The 14,857-nt window shown below is 50.1% G+C and overlaps 1 protein-coding gene across 1 annotated transcript in view; it reads left to right on the top strand.

Moving 5' to 3' along the window:
• The window catches only part of PFDN1 (prefoldin subunit 1), a 71,071-nt gene extending 66,224 nt beyond the window's left edge, over positions 1-4,847 (top strand). The window contains exon 4 of the mRNA XM_021701833.2: positions 3,862-4,847. Within this exon, the coding sequence (XP_021557508.1) occupies positions 3,862-3,945 (84 nt within the window). The 3' untranslated portion in view covers positions 3,946-4,847. The remainder of the gene's footprint in view (positions 1-3,861) is intronic.
• Positions 4,848-14,857: the final 10,010 nt, after the last annotated feature.

Here is a 14,857-nt window from a genome sequence, read left to right as displayed (position 1 = left end):
CATAAATGCACTTTTATTCAACAGGTATTGAGTTCCTCTCATGTAGCAGCCATTTTTCTAGACACTGGGATATCAGCAGACAGAGCAAAGTCGTGCCCTTGTGGACTTCTCTTTCTTGTACGGGAAGATGGACTGATCCTGCCACTCCCAGTGGTGGCAGGTGCTGTGCAGGCACCTCAGGGTGAGAATAGGGAGCACAGAGCTGCCATAATATTCAAGGCTTTTCCCGATGAGGTGGTATTTGAGAAAGGCCTGAAGGAAGTAAGCGAGCTAGTACTGTGGATATGTGGGGAAGAGAGTTCCTAAGAGAGAGAGCCAAAGGGCAAAAGCCAGGCAGGAGCACGGCTGGTGGGTTGGAGGGGCAACGCAGAGTCAGAGGTGCAGGCCATTGTGGCTGGAGCTGAGTGGGTGAGAGGGAGTTGAGGTCAGAGTCCGCTGAGAACAAGACTAAACATGGCTTTGCAAAAAGGCTTTTGCCTTTCATTTTGAAATTGGAAGCCATTGGAGGGTTTTAAGTGTTCACAGAGGACTCTGAGCACTGTGTGGAGAAGAAACTAATGGGGACCAAAGGGCAGAAGAAAGGAGACCACTTAGGAGGCTATACATTAAGGTCACATTCTGGATACATTTTGAGGTAGTGCATAGGATTTGTTGGTTGATTGGATGTCAGATGTGAAAGAAGGAAGATTCAAAGATGACACCAAAGGTTTTGAGCATTTGCAAGAATGGAGTTGTCATTTACAGAAATGGGGAAGATGGGTCCACAGGATTTCTGATTTGACTAGTAGTTTTAGGAAGAAAGTGTGGAAATTCAAGGAAGAAAAAATTTGATCATTGGTTCCTTAATTTTCTGCATCTTTTCTGACAGTCTTGTTTGTATTTGGATCACTTCTACCACAGTTTTCTTGGGAGAAATACAGGTCCCAGTGTACTAACTTACAGGGATCCTTAGCTAGCCCTCTATGATTCGGTGTGGTCAGAAGCTGTGGGTACAGAAGAACTTTGGGGTAGATTCTGTCTCTGGGACATCCCTCATTTCATGGTTTCCTAGGGCTGCTTAACAAATTATTACAAAGGTGCTTGGTTTAAAACAACAGAAAATTATTCTCTCACAAGTTTTAAAAGCTAGAAGTCCAAAATCAAGGTGTCATGGGGCCATGCTCCCTCTGAAGCCTCTGGGGAAAAAATCCTTCAGTTTCTTCTTCCTAGCTTCTGGTGGTTGCTGACCATTCTTGGTCTTCGTTTGCTTATACATGTGTCCTTCCCTTTCTGCCTCCCATCAGGGGATGGCATTCTGTTTCTGTGTCCCTTTCGTCTTCATGTGGCCTTATAAAGACACTAATCATTAGATTAAGGGCCCACCCTAACTCAGCATGACCTCATTTTAACTTGACCCTATTTCCAAATAAGGCCACATTCACAGGTAATGGGGGGTTAGGACTTCAGCGTATCTTTTTGTGAGACAGTGCAATGCATATCACATACTCTGGTTCGGGTTTGATTATGAAGGTCTTTTTGGCTTAGGTACGTTTGAGGATAATACAGGAACTATTGAAAAAGTTAGAAAACAGGTCCCTCGGTGCTAGGGATGACCTATCTATTAGGATGAAATGAAAATTTTAATGTGCAATAAATTTACTTAAGCTAATAAAAGATTTAAAGGTAGGTTTATTTTGCATTATTTTTTCAAACTTGAAGACCTTAGGTTATGCAGTGGTAAAAATCATGAAAAAAATCATAAAACTGAAACTGGAAGAAGAGACATAGAATGACGAATTTTAAAATAAGAATTATAACCTGAATTTGATTGTCCAGAGGCCTGTGCAGTAGGTAGAAAAGCTCCAGCTGATGTTCCAAGTTTACGGTTTTGACAGTTGGGGCAGCAAGTTGGCAGAGATGGAATGCAAAGGACCCGGGTCCCTGAGCACCAGCACATGCCGCGGGAGCCCAGCCCCGCTTGCCCCACTGGCCTTTTCCTCACATTCCCCCGGGGCTGGGAAGGTGCCCAGATGGTTCATGGCACTTGGTCTTTAGCTGCTGCTCCCCTGCTGTGCAACACCCAGTACATGGACATTCTTGAGTGGTGTGTCAGGAGTTACTAGTATTTCCCTCTTTAAGTCACCACATGTCAAGTCTAGGGGTTGTTTATCAAAGGAAGTTTAAGTTCCCATTCTGATAGCACAATGATAGGACTGTATCAGGTTTAGCAGCCTAATAAATTCCTTAGCAACAGTATACATTCATAGCCACTGTGAGTTTTTATGGAGCTCCTGTTGTTTACAGGTTGGACAGCAGCTGTGTGCAAGTTGGACAGATGGGAGATGAGTAAAGAGATAGGGCTCTTTCTAGCCTTCAGAAAATTCAAAGTTAGGAGAAGACCCAACAGGAATCAAGTTCACACAAAAACTGATAAAGCTGCCACAACATTGGAGCCAATAGGAAAACATCTCTAAATGTATCATTTAATAAACACCTGGGGGCGCCTGGGTGGCTCAGTGGGTTAAAGCGTCTGCCTTCGGCTCAGGTCATGATCTCAGGCTCCCTCTCCCCCTCCCACATGCTCGTTCTCTCTCTCTCGGTCTCTCTCACTTTCTCTGTGTGTCAAACAAACAAAATTTTGAAAAAAAAAAAAAATCTGGACAGAGAGTGGGAGAAGTTAGCCACAGGGATCTGTAGAAGAACACCAGAGACTTTAATAGTGAAGGCCTCAAGCAACAGCGCGCCTTCGTTTCGATTTTCCTGCCTCAGTGGTTTGGTTGGGCATCAGTTCCCAAGGAAAGCCTGTCAGGCCAGACTGCTCACCTGTTCAATGGCCCAATATTGCCTGGTTTTCCCAGGTCATCTGGGCACTTCTGTGGTCCCAGTGAATCCACAGCTCCTAGGGTGAAAGGTGTAGGGGTGAGTGAGAAGGGCACTGGATCCCCCTGAGCTGCCTGGCTCCGGGCTTGCGTTACTGCCTGGCTCCAGTGTGGCCCAGTCACATGGACCCTTAGAAAGGGGACTATTTGTGGAGTATTCCTCAAAAAGGGAGCCTCATTTCATGTCTCTTAAGTGGGAATGCAGCCACAACTATGTCCTCAGGGCAGGGACCAGTGGGGAAGCCACCATACTTTTTAGGTGACCGCAGGGCAAGTAATGTACAGACATCATTTCCTTTGACTAATCTTTTGTAATCCTGGCCCAGATGTGGCTCCTGCAAGTGGTTAAAGTTCTTTGTCTAAGTTGAGATTTTTAATTTAGGACCCAGATGGGGTAGGAGGTAAACTTCCAAAAGGTCTCTTTTACTCAGTGTGTCACTGTCCTGGATTCCTGGCAGGCAGCGGTTTCATGAGAAAAGCAGATTTCAGCCTGACGCATCTGCTCGGTGAGACATGGGGTACAACTTCTTAGCACTCATGCAGCCTGTCTGCTCACTGGACAGAGCAGAACCCTCTGGTACCCTGTCCGTTCCGCAGCAGTGGCAGCTCCAGGCGCCTGGCCCAGGCCATGGAAAACCTTGAGAGACAGTCTGTTATGGGGCCAGAGCTTTGTCCTGGTATTTCCTGGCCTTTGTCTGTCTGGTATAACTTCTTGTACTGAGACGCCTGTTTTGAGTCCACTTCCTCCTGGGGGAAGAGCACAGCTGCCTTCCACAGAGCACTTCTGCTTCCTGCAACCGAATAACCACTTCCTCCCCGCTCAGGCCTGTGGGTGGGAGGAGGGGAGCACTCTGGTCAGGTGTGTGTGTACCTGGCCCCCATTAGACAGTATGCTACTGGAAGTCACTGGTCACATAGGAGAAGCCATTACCATTGGCCATAAAAGCTGCATCTGCCAACCTGGCCCACACCTCCTAACTCTGGTTTCTTTCTCATACTGCAGCAGAAAAAATCCTACCTGGAGCGGAGTGTGAAGGAAGCTGAGGACAACATCCGGGAGATGCTGATGGCACGAAGGGCACAGTAGGAAATCTCTAGCAGAAGCTTCCTGCCCCCTCCCATTCCTGGCAAGGGCAGAGGGGCCCATGTGGGGAAAGCATCCTCTCTTCTGCCCTGATGGACTTTTTTTTTTTGGATGATCTGGTAACCCTGTGTTTTCTCCTTCACCCTGATACCCTTTCAGATCCCAACTCTGGGTTTTTTGTCCTGGCTCTGTCTGCCACCCCTGCCCAGAACACTCTTCTCCCCTGGGGATGAGTCACCAACTCCCAAGAGAGGGAAGCTGGGAGCCAGGACATGGGGGGGGGCTTTGCCCAAGCCTATCACTAGTTATGCTGCTTAGACCAATAAAAGGCATCTGTTCCCCCAGCCACTCTACTAAGTCTGCCTTTCTCAAGCCAAAGGATGAGAACCAAGGGCCAGAGAAGCAGAAGCTTTCAACCTCAGCTCCCTCCCTGTTCTGTCTCCTTCCAGGGCTTTGGCTCTGTTCCTTCTTTATTGAAGCCTTTCCTGCCCTTTTTTTCCCCCTTTCTGTTCCTTTGAGTAAATCCCTCACCTTCTGAGCCTCCCTGCAGATAAGGAAGGAAGGAAACCAGGGCATAGCTGAATTCAAGTAACTGTGGTGGCAGTGTGCCCAAAGATTCCTTCCTCTTCCTCACAAATGTTCCTGAAGAAAATGCAGTAATAAACCAGCAGTACCTCCATGGCTGTCTAACCCTTTGGCCAGTGTCATAGAGGTGGACACTCCTAGAGGCTCAGGAGCAGTGGTGTGCTGGAGCTGGCTTGTACTGGCTCGTGAGAGCCAATTTTTAAAACAAGTGTTAGCACTATTTCAAGCCAGTTGTGAAACACAGCCATTATTAAAAATTTAGGTAAATATACACAAATTTAAAATAAGAGTAATAAATATTCAGAACTTACCCCCTTCCTAATTACTAAATCTGGCCATTATCTGTGTTTTTGATGTTAACAGTCTAGTGTATCTGGATGATGGAAATGCTACATAACGGTGCACTCCTGCGCTTTTCTTCCCAACTCTGCGTTCAGGACATCATGTTGGTAGCTTGAAATCAGCTATTGTGGGACCATTTACTCCACAGAATCAGGTGATGGATAAAATAAGGATTTGTTTTAAAGAGCACTGGTAGTTAAATATTTATGAGCACATCACTGCTGCAGAGTGAAAGTGGGCAGAGAGCTGTCAACTGCAGCCTCCCAGGGCTGGCCGAGCCAGCTAGCTGAAGGAAAAGGACTCTGTTATGGCGGCTCAGCGCCACCCAGCGGCCAAAGCTGAGAGCTTGTTGGATGACAGCTCTTCTCTATCCTGTGTGTGTGGAGGGAGGCTGGGGGCGCGGAGGGCGGGCAGCAGAAAAGAAGGCGTGGGCTCTGGGTAAAAGCACCTACAGCAGCTTGGTGAGCCTGTCTCCGGGTGGGACAAGGGAGAAAATGCTAGCCTGGTGAGGGCCCCAGGGAGCCTGCCTTCCTGAATGAAAACGTAAATAGACTCCCTCGTCACGGGACAGTGGCTACTAGCGGAGAAACCCAGGGCTTATATTTTGTCTGGAATAATTCATTCAGTTGAGGTTTAGACAAATTTATTGAAACATACAGGGTGTTAGCAGAGAAATCATTCAGTGGTATTACATCATGTCACTACCTTGAATGTATAATTTTAAAATTATAAATATATAACTAAGCCTTTGGCCAAAAAAATAAAAGTCATTTAGCACATTTGTGAAAGGCCAATAAGAAATGGATTTTAAACATTAAAAAGATAAAGTCACTGAATTAAACAGCAGCGCAACCCCTGCTAATCTAGAATCCCACTGTGTTGAAGGTAGAAGTGTCTGTGCAGAGCTAGTCATTTTCCTTGATTTCAGCAATCAGAAGAGATGGGGCAGGCCCACCTGCTGAAGGTGGTGGCAGAGCTGGCAGGACAGGGAGGCTGGGCTGGTCAGGTGAGCATGTCCCAGAGACAGCAGCAACAGAGCGCGGTCCAGCAGGCTGTGAGGCAGGTGGATGGGCCCAGGTCATCCCTTCTTTGGTCTTCCACCACATACACTGGAGGGAGAAGAGGGAGGGTGAGAATGAACTGGCACAAAGCCCAGGCCCCACAGAGCCAGGGCCTCCCAAACCAGGGGTGGACTGTGGCAGCCGAGAGCCACTGGGCAGACTGGGGGCAGCCTTTCATTTACACTGTGGCAGATATTCGGAGGAAGGGTGGCTTAGCTCCCCAACTACTTTCTCTCCTCCTCCTAAGGACTTTTATCCCTGCCGGGACAAGATGGCCTCACACGAAGGCAGGGACATTTCTTGTCTGGCCAGAGTTGGTTAGCCCTGCTTGCTTTAGAAACCAGGCAGCAGTGTGTCCTGTACCTTACTGGTATTTCCTCAGATACCGTTATGCCATCTCCCAAAAGAAGGCATAAAGTTCCTAAAAAGGAACTGCAGGCCCTAAGAGAATAACCAAGAGTCCTGGTTTTTCAAACCTGGGCAATGCCCACTGTCCTGTGTGCCCCAGCCTCTTACCTTTCACACACACTGGTGGGGGGCAGGGATGAAGACCTGGTCAAGTGAGAGGGATGGCTGGAACCTAGCACCCTGGCTTTTTCGCAGAATGGAGGTGGAACTCTAATAAGCCCTGTCAGGGCTAAGTGCTCTATTAAGAAAGTCCACAGGTCAAAAAGGACCCCAACTTCCCTTCGCTAGTCAGCTGACTTGGCGGCCGACATCAGCCTTCCTTCCGGTAAGCACATACTTAAAATGGCTGATGGTCAACCTTGGTCTCAGAGGGTCTGTGGCCCCTTTTAAGAAAATCTGAAGACAACCACCACCACTAAACTCATAAGTAGTACGGATTTTAAACTTTTTCAAAGTTAATGAATACATGAATGTATAAGTTAAATTGGTCCTTTGGCAGTCTTCTTTCAGTTCTATTTTTGTGTATCTATTTTTATACCTCCTCTCTCGGCAACTCCTCTCTCTGAAGCCTGGTATAGTAGCTAGAATACTCTGGGTTAGTAGTGAGCTTTTCCAAGTCCCACTGTGTCAACCACCCTCCACAGACCTCCCTTCTCTTGTGGCACAGCTTTCAACTCAGCCTGCTTTCCTTTGGCCCCACTCAGCAACACAAGCAAAACTGTTCTGAGGTCTGGGAGACAAGACCCAGCCCCAGGGAAGCCTAGTGAAAGAGGAGAAGACATTTATTCTGAGGCCTGATAAGGTACGTTACCTGATTTAGTCCTAATAGCAGTACCTGAACATAGACACTACCATCATTCCCATTTCACAGGTAAGCAATGCAACGCTTCGAGAGGTTAAGTCTCTCGTCCAAGCATACATAACCAGCCAGAGGCAGGCTCAGGGTCTGAACCCAGGCCCCTGGCAAGCCAGACTTGCCCAGGCCCATCTGGGGTAGAAAAGGGATCGGGAAGAACGCAGGACTGAATGTGCTCTAGGACCATCCTCTCTCTCACCAGCTAGAGCTCACCCCACCCACTAAAGGCATGCACAGTCCAAACCCCTGGGGCCACCTCGGCAGGAGAGCCCTTTTCACCTGCTCTCTGCCCAGGTGACCTACCCAAGTCCCAGCCTCCCTTCATCCTGCAGTGGGCAGCTTCAGACAAGGAAATGAACAGAACAGAAGGCACACCCCCCAGAATAATCCCTTACTGTATTCTACTTGCCAGAGCACCAGCTCTTCCGCCCTTGAGACAGAAGGGCCCTCTCCCCTGCCAGCTCTGTAGCAACCACCTGCCTCACCTAGGCCTGAGACCCTGTCTGGTTGCTATGTGAGAGGTCCTGCAGCCTCTCTTAAGCTTCCATTTGTTGAGATCACAAATGTGCCGGGACCTGCCTGTGCCAACAGCCTTCTAGACGTAATACCACTCAGTCTTCACAACCCCCATCCTCACTGCTTCTCCTCCCCTCCCACTGTACCACGGGACCGTGGGCAACTTCATCAGGGAAACTTCCTCTAACACCCTTTTCCTTCAGTGTAGTCAAGTTTGTCCTTGCTAAGGCTTATTTCACATGACAGGCGCTGAAACCTGGCGCAATGGGGACTTGGAGCTCATTGCTCCCAGACAGTGCTTACAGGGGGAACTGGGGGGTTTAGAAATAATCCATCTGGCTACAGGACAGGAGACATCAAACCAAAGGGCTGCGTCAACCTCATTTTGCAGGGGGGCGGGGGGGCGGTGTAAGTTCTCAGCATACCTTAGAAACCCTGTCACTTATTTCCTGGAGTGCCGAATCTTCTGAAGCCCTTATGACTTTTTCCTTTCCATTAGGTGACAACAGAACCTCTACCCCCAAACTACTGAAAAAGTAGGGGGTGGAAGAGGGTGTGGGGAGGGTAGGTCTGGAGGTAGGAGTAATGTGTAAGTTTTCCTTGCTTTTCTGTCACGCAAAGCAGGGGTGACTGGCCCAGGAGAAAGCTCTTGAGGAAGGCCTCACAGTTCCTCACAGCACCCACCGGGGGGCTCTCGAATGGCATATAACTTCATCTTCCGAGATGCTCTGCCTACGGGTAGGATCTGAGGTCCTGCACCTCCAGAGGGTGCCTGCTGCACTGGGCAACACGGCCTAGTCTTCCCCAGCATACACCCCACCGGGGGCCCTCACGGCTCCTCCCCTACTCCCCCACCCACTGGGTCAGACTGGGTCAGTCTGTCCGCCAGCTCCTATACTGTCCTGGCTGGCCGGTTGGAATGCAGCCCACTCTGCCTGCGGCCCGGGGTACTCGAAATCCGAGGACTCGTGTGCCCTGAAGCAGCCCCGGCAGAACTGCTTTCCCAGCAGGAGCCCCGCTGTGGCAGAGAGGACGCCAGCACTCGTGTTCATACCCAGGCCTTCCTGGCAAGTGGCCTCTGCCGGCACGCAGGGAATAGAAAGGGGGCAAGCACCATGGTTATGGACGATGTTAAACATTAGGGAAAACTAGGGGAACAGAAACTACTCTCTGCAACTCTTCTGTGAGTCTAAAAATTATTTCGAAATACCAGACTTTAAAAAGGGGTGGGAGAAGGCGTTGTCCTTCCGGGTATGTCAGCAGTCTGCCCAGGTGGGGAGGCAGGTTCTGATACCTATAGGCACTGCTCAGATGGAGCTCCTCCTTAGAGATCAAATGCCCCGCTGTGGCCAGCCTGGGCTCCAGCTCCCGATGGACACAGGCAGGGCCTTAGGGATTGGCTTATATCCACCTCAGCCAGAAGGCCCGCCCTCCCCATTCGGGTCTGGTGTCTCAGTGCCAAGACCACCAAACTCAAACCTCTGCCCTACCCCGTGCAAGAAGGGACTCTGTTCCCAGAAAACTACAGCTGGGGGGGGGGGGGGATCAGCTCCAACGGTCCCCTCACCAGCGGGTGTCATTTGTCCCAGATAGCCCTTTGACAGCGCCCCTCAGTGAGGGGCAGGTACTCAGAGCTTTGCCACAGGAATGCAAGTGCACAAGTGTGTGTGTGGTGGTGGTAGAGAGGGCAGCTGGGGGTGTGTGCAGGGAGGGGGGTGTATGTGCACCCAGCTGTGACCCAAAGACCTAGACTAGGTCAGAAAGGCTTAGGTTAGTCTTGGGTGCTGGGCAGCTTTGGAAGGAGCCGAGCAGCTCCTGGGAGAGGTTCCCACCAACCGTTCTTGACTCTGTGCCGGAAGCAGAGACAACAGACGTTAGATAACTGGAGGCATGTGGCCCCCTGTGCCCAACTACCTGCTCACCAAGCCCTGGGGTCTTCTGCATAGTCACCAGCCCACCGCAACCCCGACCGCCAGACCCCCCAGCCAGCAGTCCCAAGTTCTGGCGCTGCCGTGTTGTACAAGCTAACAGTGCCGTTTACGGGCGCTACTCAGAAACCTGCTTCTGGGCAGCAGTGTGCACGTGGGGCGCCAGGCAACAGCAGGGCCAGGGCAGAGATGACCTGAAGACATGTGAGCAGAGGCCTTCTCAGCTGAAGGCTCCAACACCTCAGTCAGCCCTACCCTGGAATCTGAAACCTTTACTTGAACAGCTCAGACATTTTAAATGATTCATCAAGTGCTTTGAAGTGGCGACAGAGCATTATTAGGCCCTGCCTGTTTGTGTGTACACCTGTACACAGTCCCAACCCAGGAGAGCTAATAAGGAGAAGCACACAGAGAGACTGGGCCTTCCGGAGAGTTCTGATGTTTGGGACTTTTATGTTGCAGTTACTAGAAGGCTGCCCCTTGGCCTCTCACGGCCCACACCACTGACGGGCACCCAGGACTGCTCCACAACCGCTAAGACCACCATGGCCAAAAGAGCTCCCAGGAAGTACCCTCAGCAGAGGTGATGGCTTTGCCAGAGGCAGGAGCCTTATAGTCTGTGCTCAGCTGCTCTCGCCCAGTCTTGAGAATCTAAGACCAACAGAAGAAAGCCAGGCTTGCAGGAGGTATCAGAGGACGCCAAAACAGCCCTCCTACTGCTCAGACCAAGAGGTAGGGAGGGGCAGATCTTTAAGCATTTTAGCACTAAGCAAGATCTCAAGATAGCCATAGGGATAGATCCTGTTCCTTCCATGCAAGTGGCAGAGAGGAGAGCACACAACTTGCCGAGGACTCACTTCAGCTTTGCTTGGATGCGTGTGTGCAGTGGGATCACTTACTACTCAGGACAAGGAGCTACACTGATGAGAAAAGATGTTCTAAAGGCGGCACCACTGTGCCACCTGCCCTCAGAGCCCACGAGTTCCAGGTATGTATGCTGAGGGGGAGAGTGATGGGCGAAGGGTGGCCAGAAATGGTGGAGGTGAACAGGGGGCGTAGCTCCACTGGAGCACGGAGGTTAAAAGCAGGACAGGGTGGGAAGCCTCCTCCTTCCTAGTCTTCCCCACGCACGTGGGATTTGGGCTGGCAGCACTGGCACAGCCCAGCCTGGGCTCTCCGACAGCAGCTGCCTTTGCTGGGCTAAGCTCCACACCTTCCCCAGGCCTCCTGGCCCACTTTGCCCACTCTGCTCCTCATGCTTCCTGTTCCCGCAGCTTCACCTCTGGCCACACTGTCCGTGAAACTGAGTCAGACGAGGCCGTGTCTCCCAAGTCCCTGTCCCTCCCTCTTGCTTCAGTGTTCCAAGATACCCACTCCAGGGTGCAACAGTGTGGGAGGAGCTAGCCAGCCAGTTCACCCCCCAACGCATGCAGCTGACTGCCATCCAAGTGATCATGAAGCCCACCATCATTCTTTAGGCATCGGGTGCCAGGTGTTTATGTGGTTTGGTCTGGAAAAGGTGAGAACGTGCTGACCTGCATGTGGGCGGGTGTTCTGAGATCTCCACCAGTGTAGTTGCCACCATCCTATGAAGGAGGCAGCTGCTAGACAAAACCTAGATGGAGCCTTTGGAGAGATCTGACAAGGCTCTAAGGAGCCCCAGTCCCCCTGGCCCCCAACCCCCTTGTGGGTCAGTCATAAGGCCAGTTTGCATGCTAGCCCTGCCCACCCCAATCAGTCCTGTAAACAGTAGACCTGATAACAAGATTTTTTTCATAAACAAAAAAAACAAGCACATTTGGACACGCTGTGCCAGTCTGAGAAGTAGGACTGCATTGCCACCACCTCCTGCGGCCCCATCCTTGGGCTAGACCTGCTGGGGCAGCTGGGACAGAGTCGGCTGTAGACACTGCAACCATTGAGAACCTTGTGGATGCCAGAATTGCACGTGAAACTGCCTCGGGGGATCAGGTTGACTAGTTATTTCATGGCAAAAAAAAAAAAACGTGGAGTTCAAAGAAGGGAAGTAACTTGACTGAGATCACATAGTGAATTTAAGGCAAGTCCTGGCTTGTCCCCCAACCTTCCTGCCGCCTCTGTTTATCAGTTAGGCTCACTTCAAATCAGACAGTAGCCTGGCTGCAAGGGACCTGAAATGTGGCTGTGTATGGAGGGGTGAAAGTCCTCCCTTCTCTCTCTAGGCCCTGTTCTCCCTTGAAATCGAAGGTCTGTGTTGGAGGGCAAGATCCAGTTCTTGTCCTGTTTTAGAGTGTGGCCCTGAGACAGTCAGGAGTCTACTACTACAGAATGACCTGGTCCAGCAGTTGACTGTCAACTGGGAGGCAGAGTGAATTTCAGGGTCCTTCTCAACATCCACTTGGCAGTCCTCAGGCAGGCACGTGGGTGGGTGTGCTGGCCCAGAACAAGGCACCTCCTGGGGGTGGGGGGAGGAGGGGTGACTGTGTTCTCTAAGGACAGTGGCTATGTACATGAGCTCCAGAGGGGCAGTGTCCAAGTTCCAATCCTGATGCTGCCACTGGCTGGCTTTGTGACCCTGGACAAGTCCGAGCTTTCCTGTGCCCCAGGTCTTCTCATTGCACAATGGAGGTGGGGGTGGGGGAGTAGTATCTAAGAGCCTAGATTTTCTGACAAAAACATAAACAAATCAAGTGCTTGCCCAAGCCCTTACATAAAGTGAAGCAGGGAAGAGGACTTACGTAGGAACCACAATGTGATGGCGTCCTACAGAAGAAATCACCAGAAATCTGTTTTCTTATTCTGGGTCTGTGTACATGGAGGGGCTCCTCAATCAATCCACATTCAGACTGGTATTTGTGTGTGTGGCCCCAAATTGTCACAGGATTACAAAAGCAGGGACACTGGCAGTCCATGCAAAGCAAAAGCTGCTCAAAGAAAAGGAAAGGCAAGACAACCCAGAGAAGCAGCAAGGGGCCAGGGAGGCAGCGTACCCAGAGCTTCAGCTGTTAAGGGCCCTCAGAGAGTAGAGAGGGTGAATTATTTAGAAACATCTCATTTCCTTAGATAAAGAGAGTAAGAAAACCCTCATACATGTGCACGTGAGCATCTGCCTAGATAGGACGAGTCTATGGCGGTCATTAAGACAATGCAGACACAAAGGTCCACAGAAGAACAGGACAGGAAACAATATGAAAGGATGGTCAAGGAGGAAGGAATGTACGCATTTCAAAGATGAAGGACTGAAGAATAAGGTGTTTCTCCTTACGCCTTAAAGAAGAAAAAAAAGGCCAATCAAATGTGATGAGCCCACAACTGAATCTCAAAAATTCCAGCAGGATTGGTAGCCATGTTCACTGAATGTCAGGAAAGGGACTGAATTCTCTAGGGATAAATGTGTCTTTACAGAGGCAGCTCCCTCCAGTCCCGTTTTTCAGTCTAGAAAAAGTACAGAAGTGCAGTAAGGGAGCTGACACCATTTTTTGTCCATGGTCATACAATATTCAAGTGAAAAGACCATCTTCCTCCTCCCACCTCCCAAACGGAGGCGCTGCAGAAGCAAACAAGGTTGCCAAGGAGGTCGAACAGGGCAGGGTGTGTAGGGAGGGCAGAAGTGCGTGTCACTTTCCTCATGCGGAACTCAGTGCAGTGCTAGAGATCCAGAAGTGCTTGGTACTTTACCATGCTATGTAAGCAGGAGAGTGGAACCCACTCCACTTAGGAAACAGAAAATAAAGGCTTCTCCCACCCACACCATTACCAACAAAAGAACAGGCCCAAACCAGGGCCCATATCCCTGCTACCAACGTGGGAGTCAGGCAGACCTGAGCGGAGATGCTGGCTCTGTTCTTCCACAGCTGGATGGCACAACGTGGGAAAATACGATACGGACAAAGAGGAGTAGTATTAGGTCAAAAAAGATCTCAATTTACTAACAGGTAAGTTTCATCATGGGGTTTCCTAAATAATGCAATCCCACAGTACATTTCAAAAATCGTCCGTCTCTGGCAGACACTACAGATCCGGCCACAGAAACAGAATGGACGTGCAGCTCTGGCAGAGCGCCGTCTGCCTTCCTGTTTGCTGGCCCCGCAGCGTGGGCCTCCGGCACCGAAGAATGCCGGAATCTGCACATCACTGCATGCCCCAAGCGGACGGGAGGACGGCCGGCTCGGGGGTGAGGGGCTCAGCCAGCTGAGTTTATAAAACTCCAGAGTTACAGATCTTTTTTTGTGTATCTGAGGAGATAATCAAGAGCTGCTCATGCTGGTGAGAAGAAAATAAGCCACCAAAAGGGAATCTCGAATGTTTACTAAGGTGACAGTCCCAGTTCTGTTGCACGAGACTTTAGTGAGTAATCTCATGTACCGTGAGGGGAAAAGATATCTTAGAATAACCTGTGTTTCTCATTTAGTTCAGGGGGTAAAAAGCAATCTATCTATCTTTCTTTTTTTTTTTTTTTTTTAAGATTTTATTTATGTATTAGCGAGAGAGAGAGAAACAGCATGAGAGGGGAGAAGGTCAGAGGGAGAAGCAGGCTCACCGCTGAGCTGGGAGCCCGATGTGGGACTCGATCCCAGGACTCCAGGATCACGACCCGAGCCCAAGGCAGTCGCTTAACCAACTGAGCCACCCAGGCGCCCCTCTTTCTTTTATTCTAAAGACAGTCAAGAGCATGGGGAGGGGACTGAACGTCACTAATGGGAAGAAGTAAACAAGACAAGAACACAAGCAACAGCTGATTCCTTAGCACCCCACTATTTCACTAGAAGTCTGTCTGTACCACTGTCTCAGACCAGAAGGACCATGGGCGTGAACTGAGAAGATGTCACTGTAAGGGTCCAAGGGGAGAGAGGGGCCAACAAGTAAGCGAAGCTCCCACGATGACACTACAGTAAAGGGGAGGAAGCAGTTCGTGTTATCATGGTAGATCATGAGTATATTTCTAATGCAGTTTTTGGAGAAAGAAGTATGAGTGAGGCTGCTACGCCAAGGAGAAGAAATTAAAGAAAATCTAGAGAAACAATCTGACCATGCCCAGTACACAACAGTTCTACGACCCTGAATACAGAGAACCTAATGGCTGGCTAACGGCACACAGTCTTGCTTAATGACCTGCTCAGAAGTGAGATACAGAGACCAAAGTTGTGAATGATGGTGGCTGACTTGCCTGACAAGCCCCTCAACATTCTGGTTGTCTTTTCCCAGCCATTTCTACCTGATTTGATATATAATCACACCTC

This window comes from Neomonachus schauinslandi, chromosome 7, assembly GCF_002201575.2.
Source record: "Neomonachus schauinslandi chromosome 7, ASM220157v2, whole genome shotgun sequence".
NCBI classification, from domain to species: domain Eukaryota; kingdom Metazoa; phylum Chordata; class Mammalia; order Carnivora; family Phocidae; genus Neomonachus; species Neomonachus schauinslandi.
The sequence above is the reverse complement of the archived record's forward strand: the minus strand, read 5'-3'. Positions and strand labels throughout refer to the sequence as shown.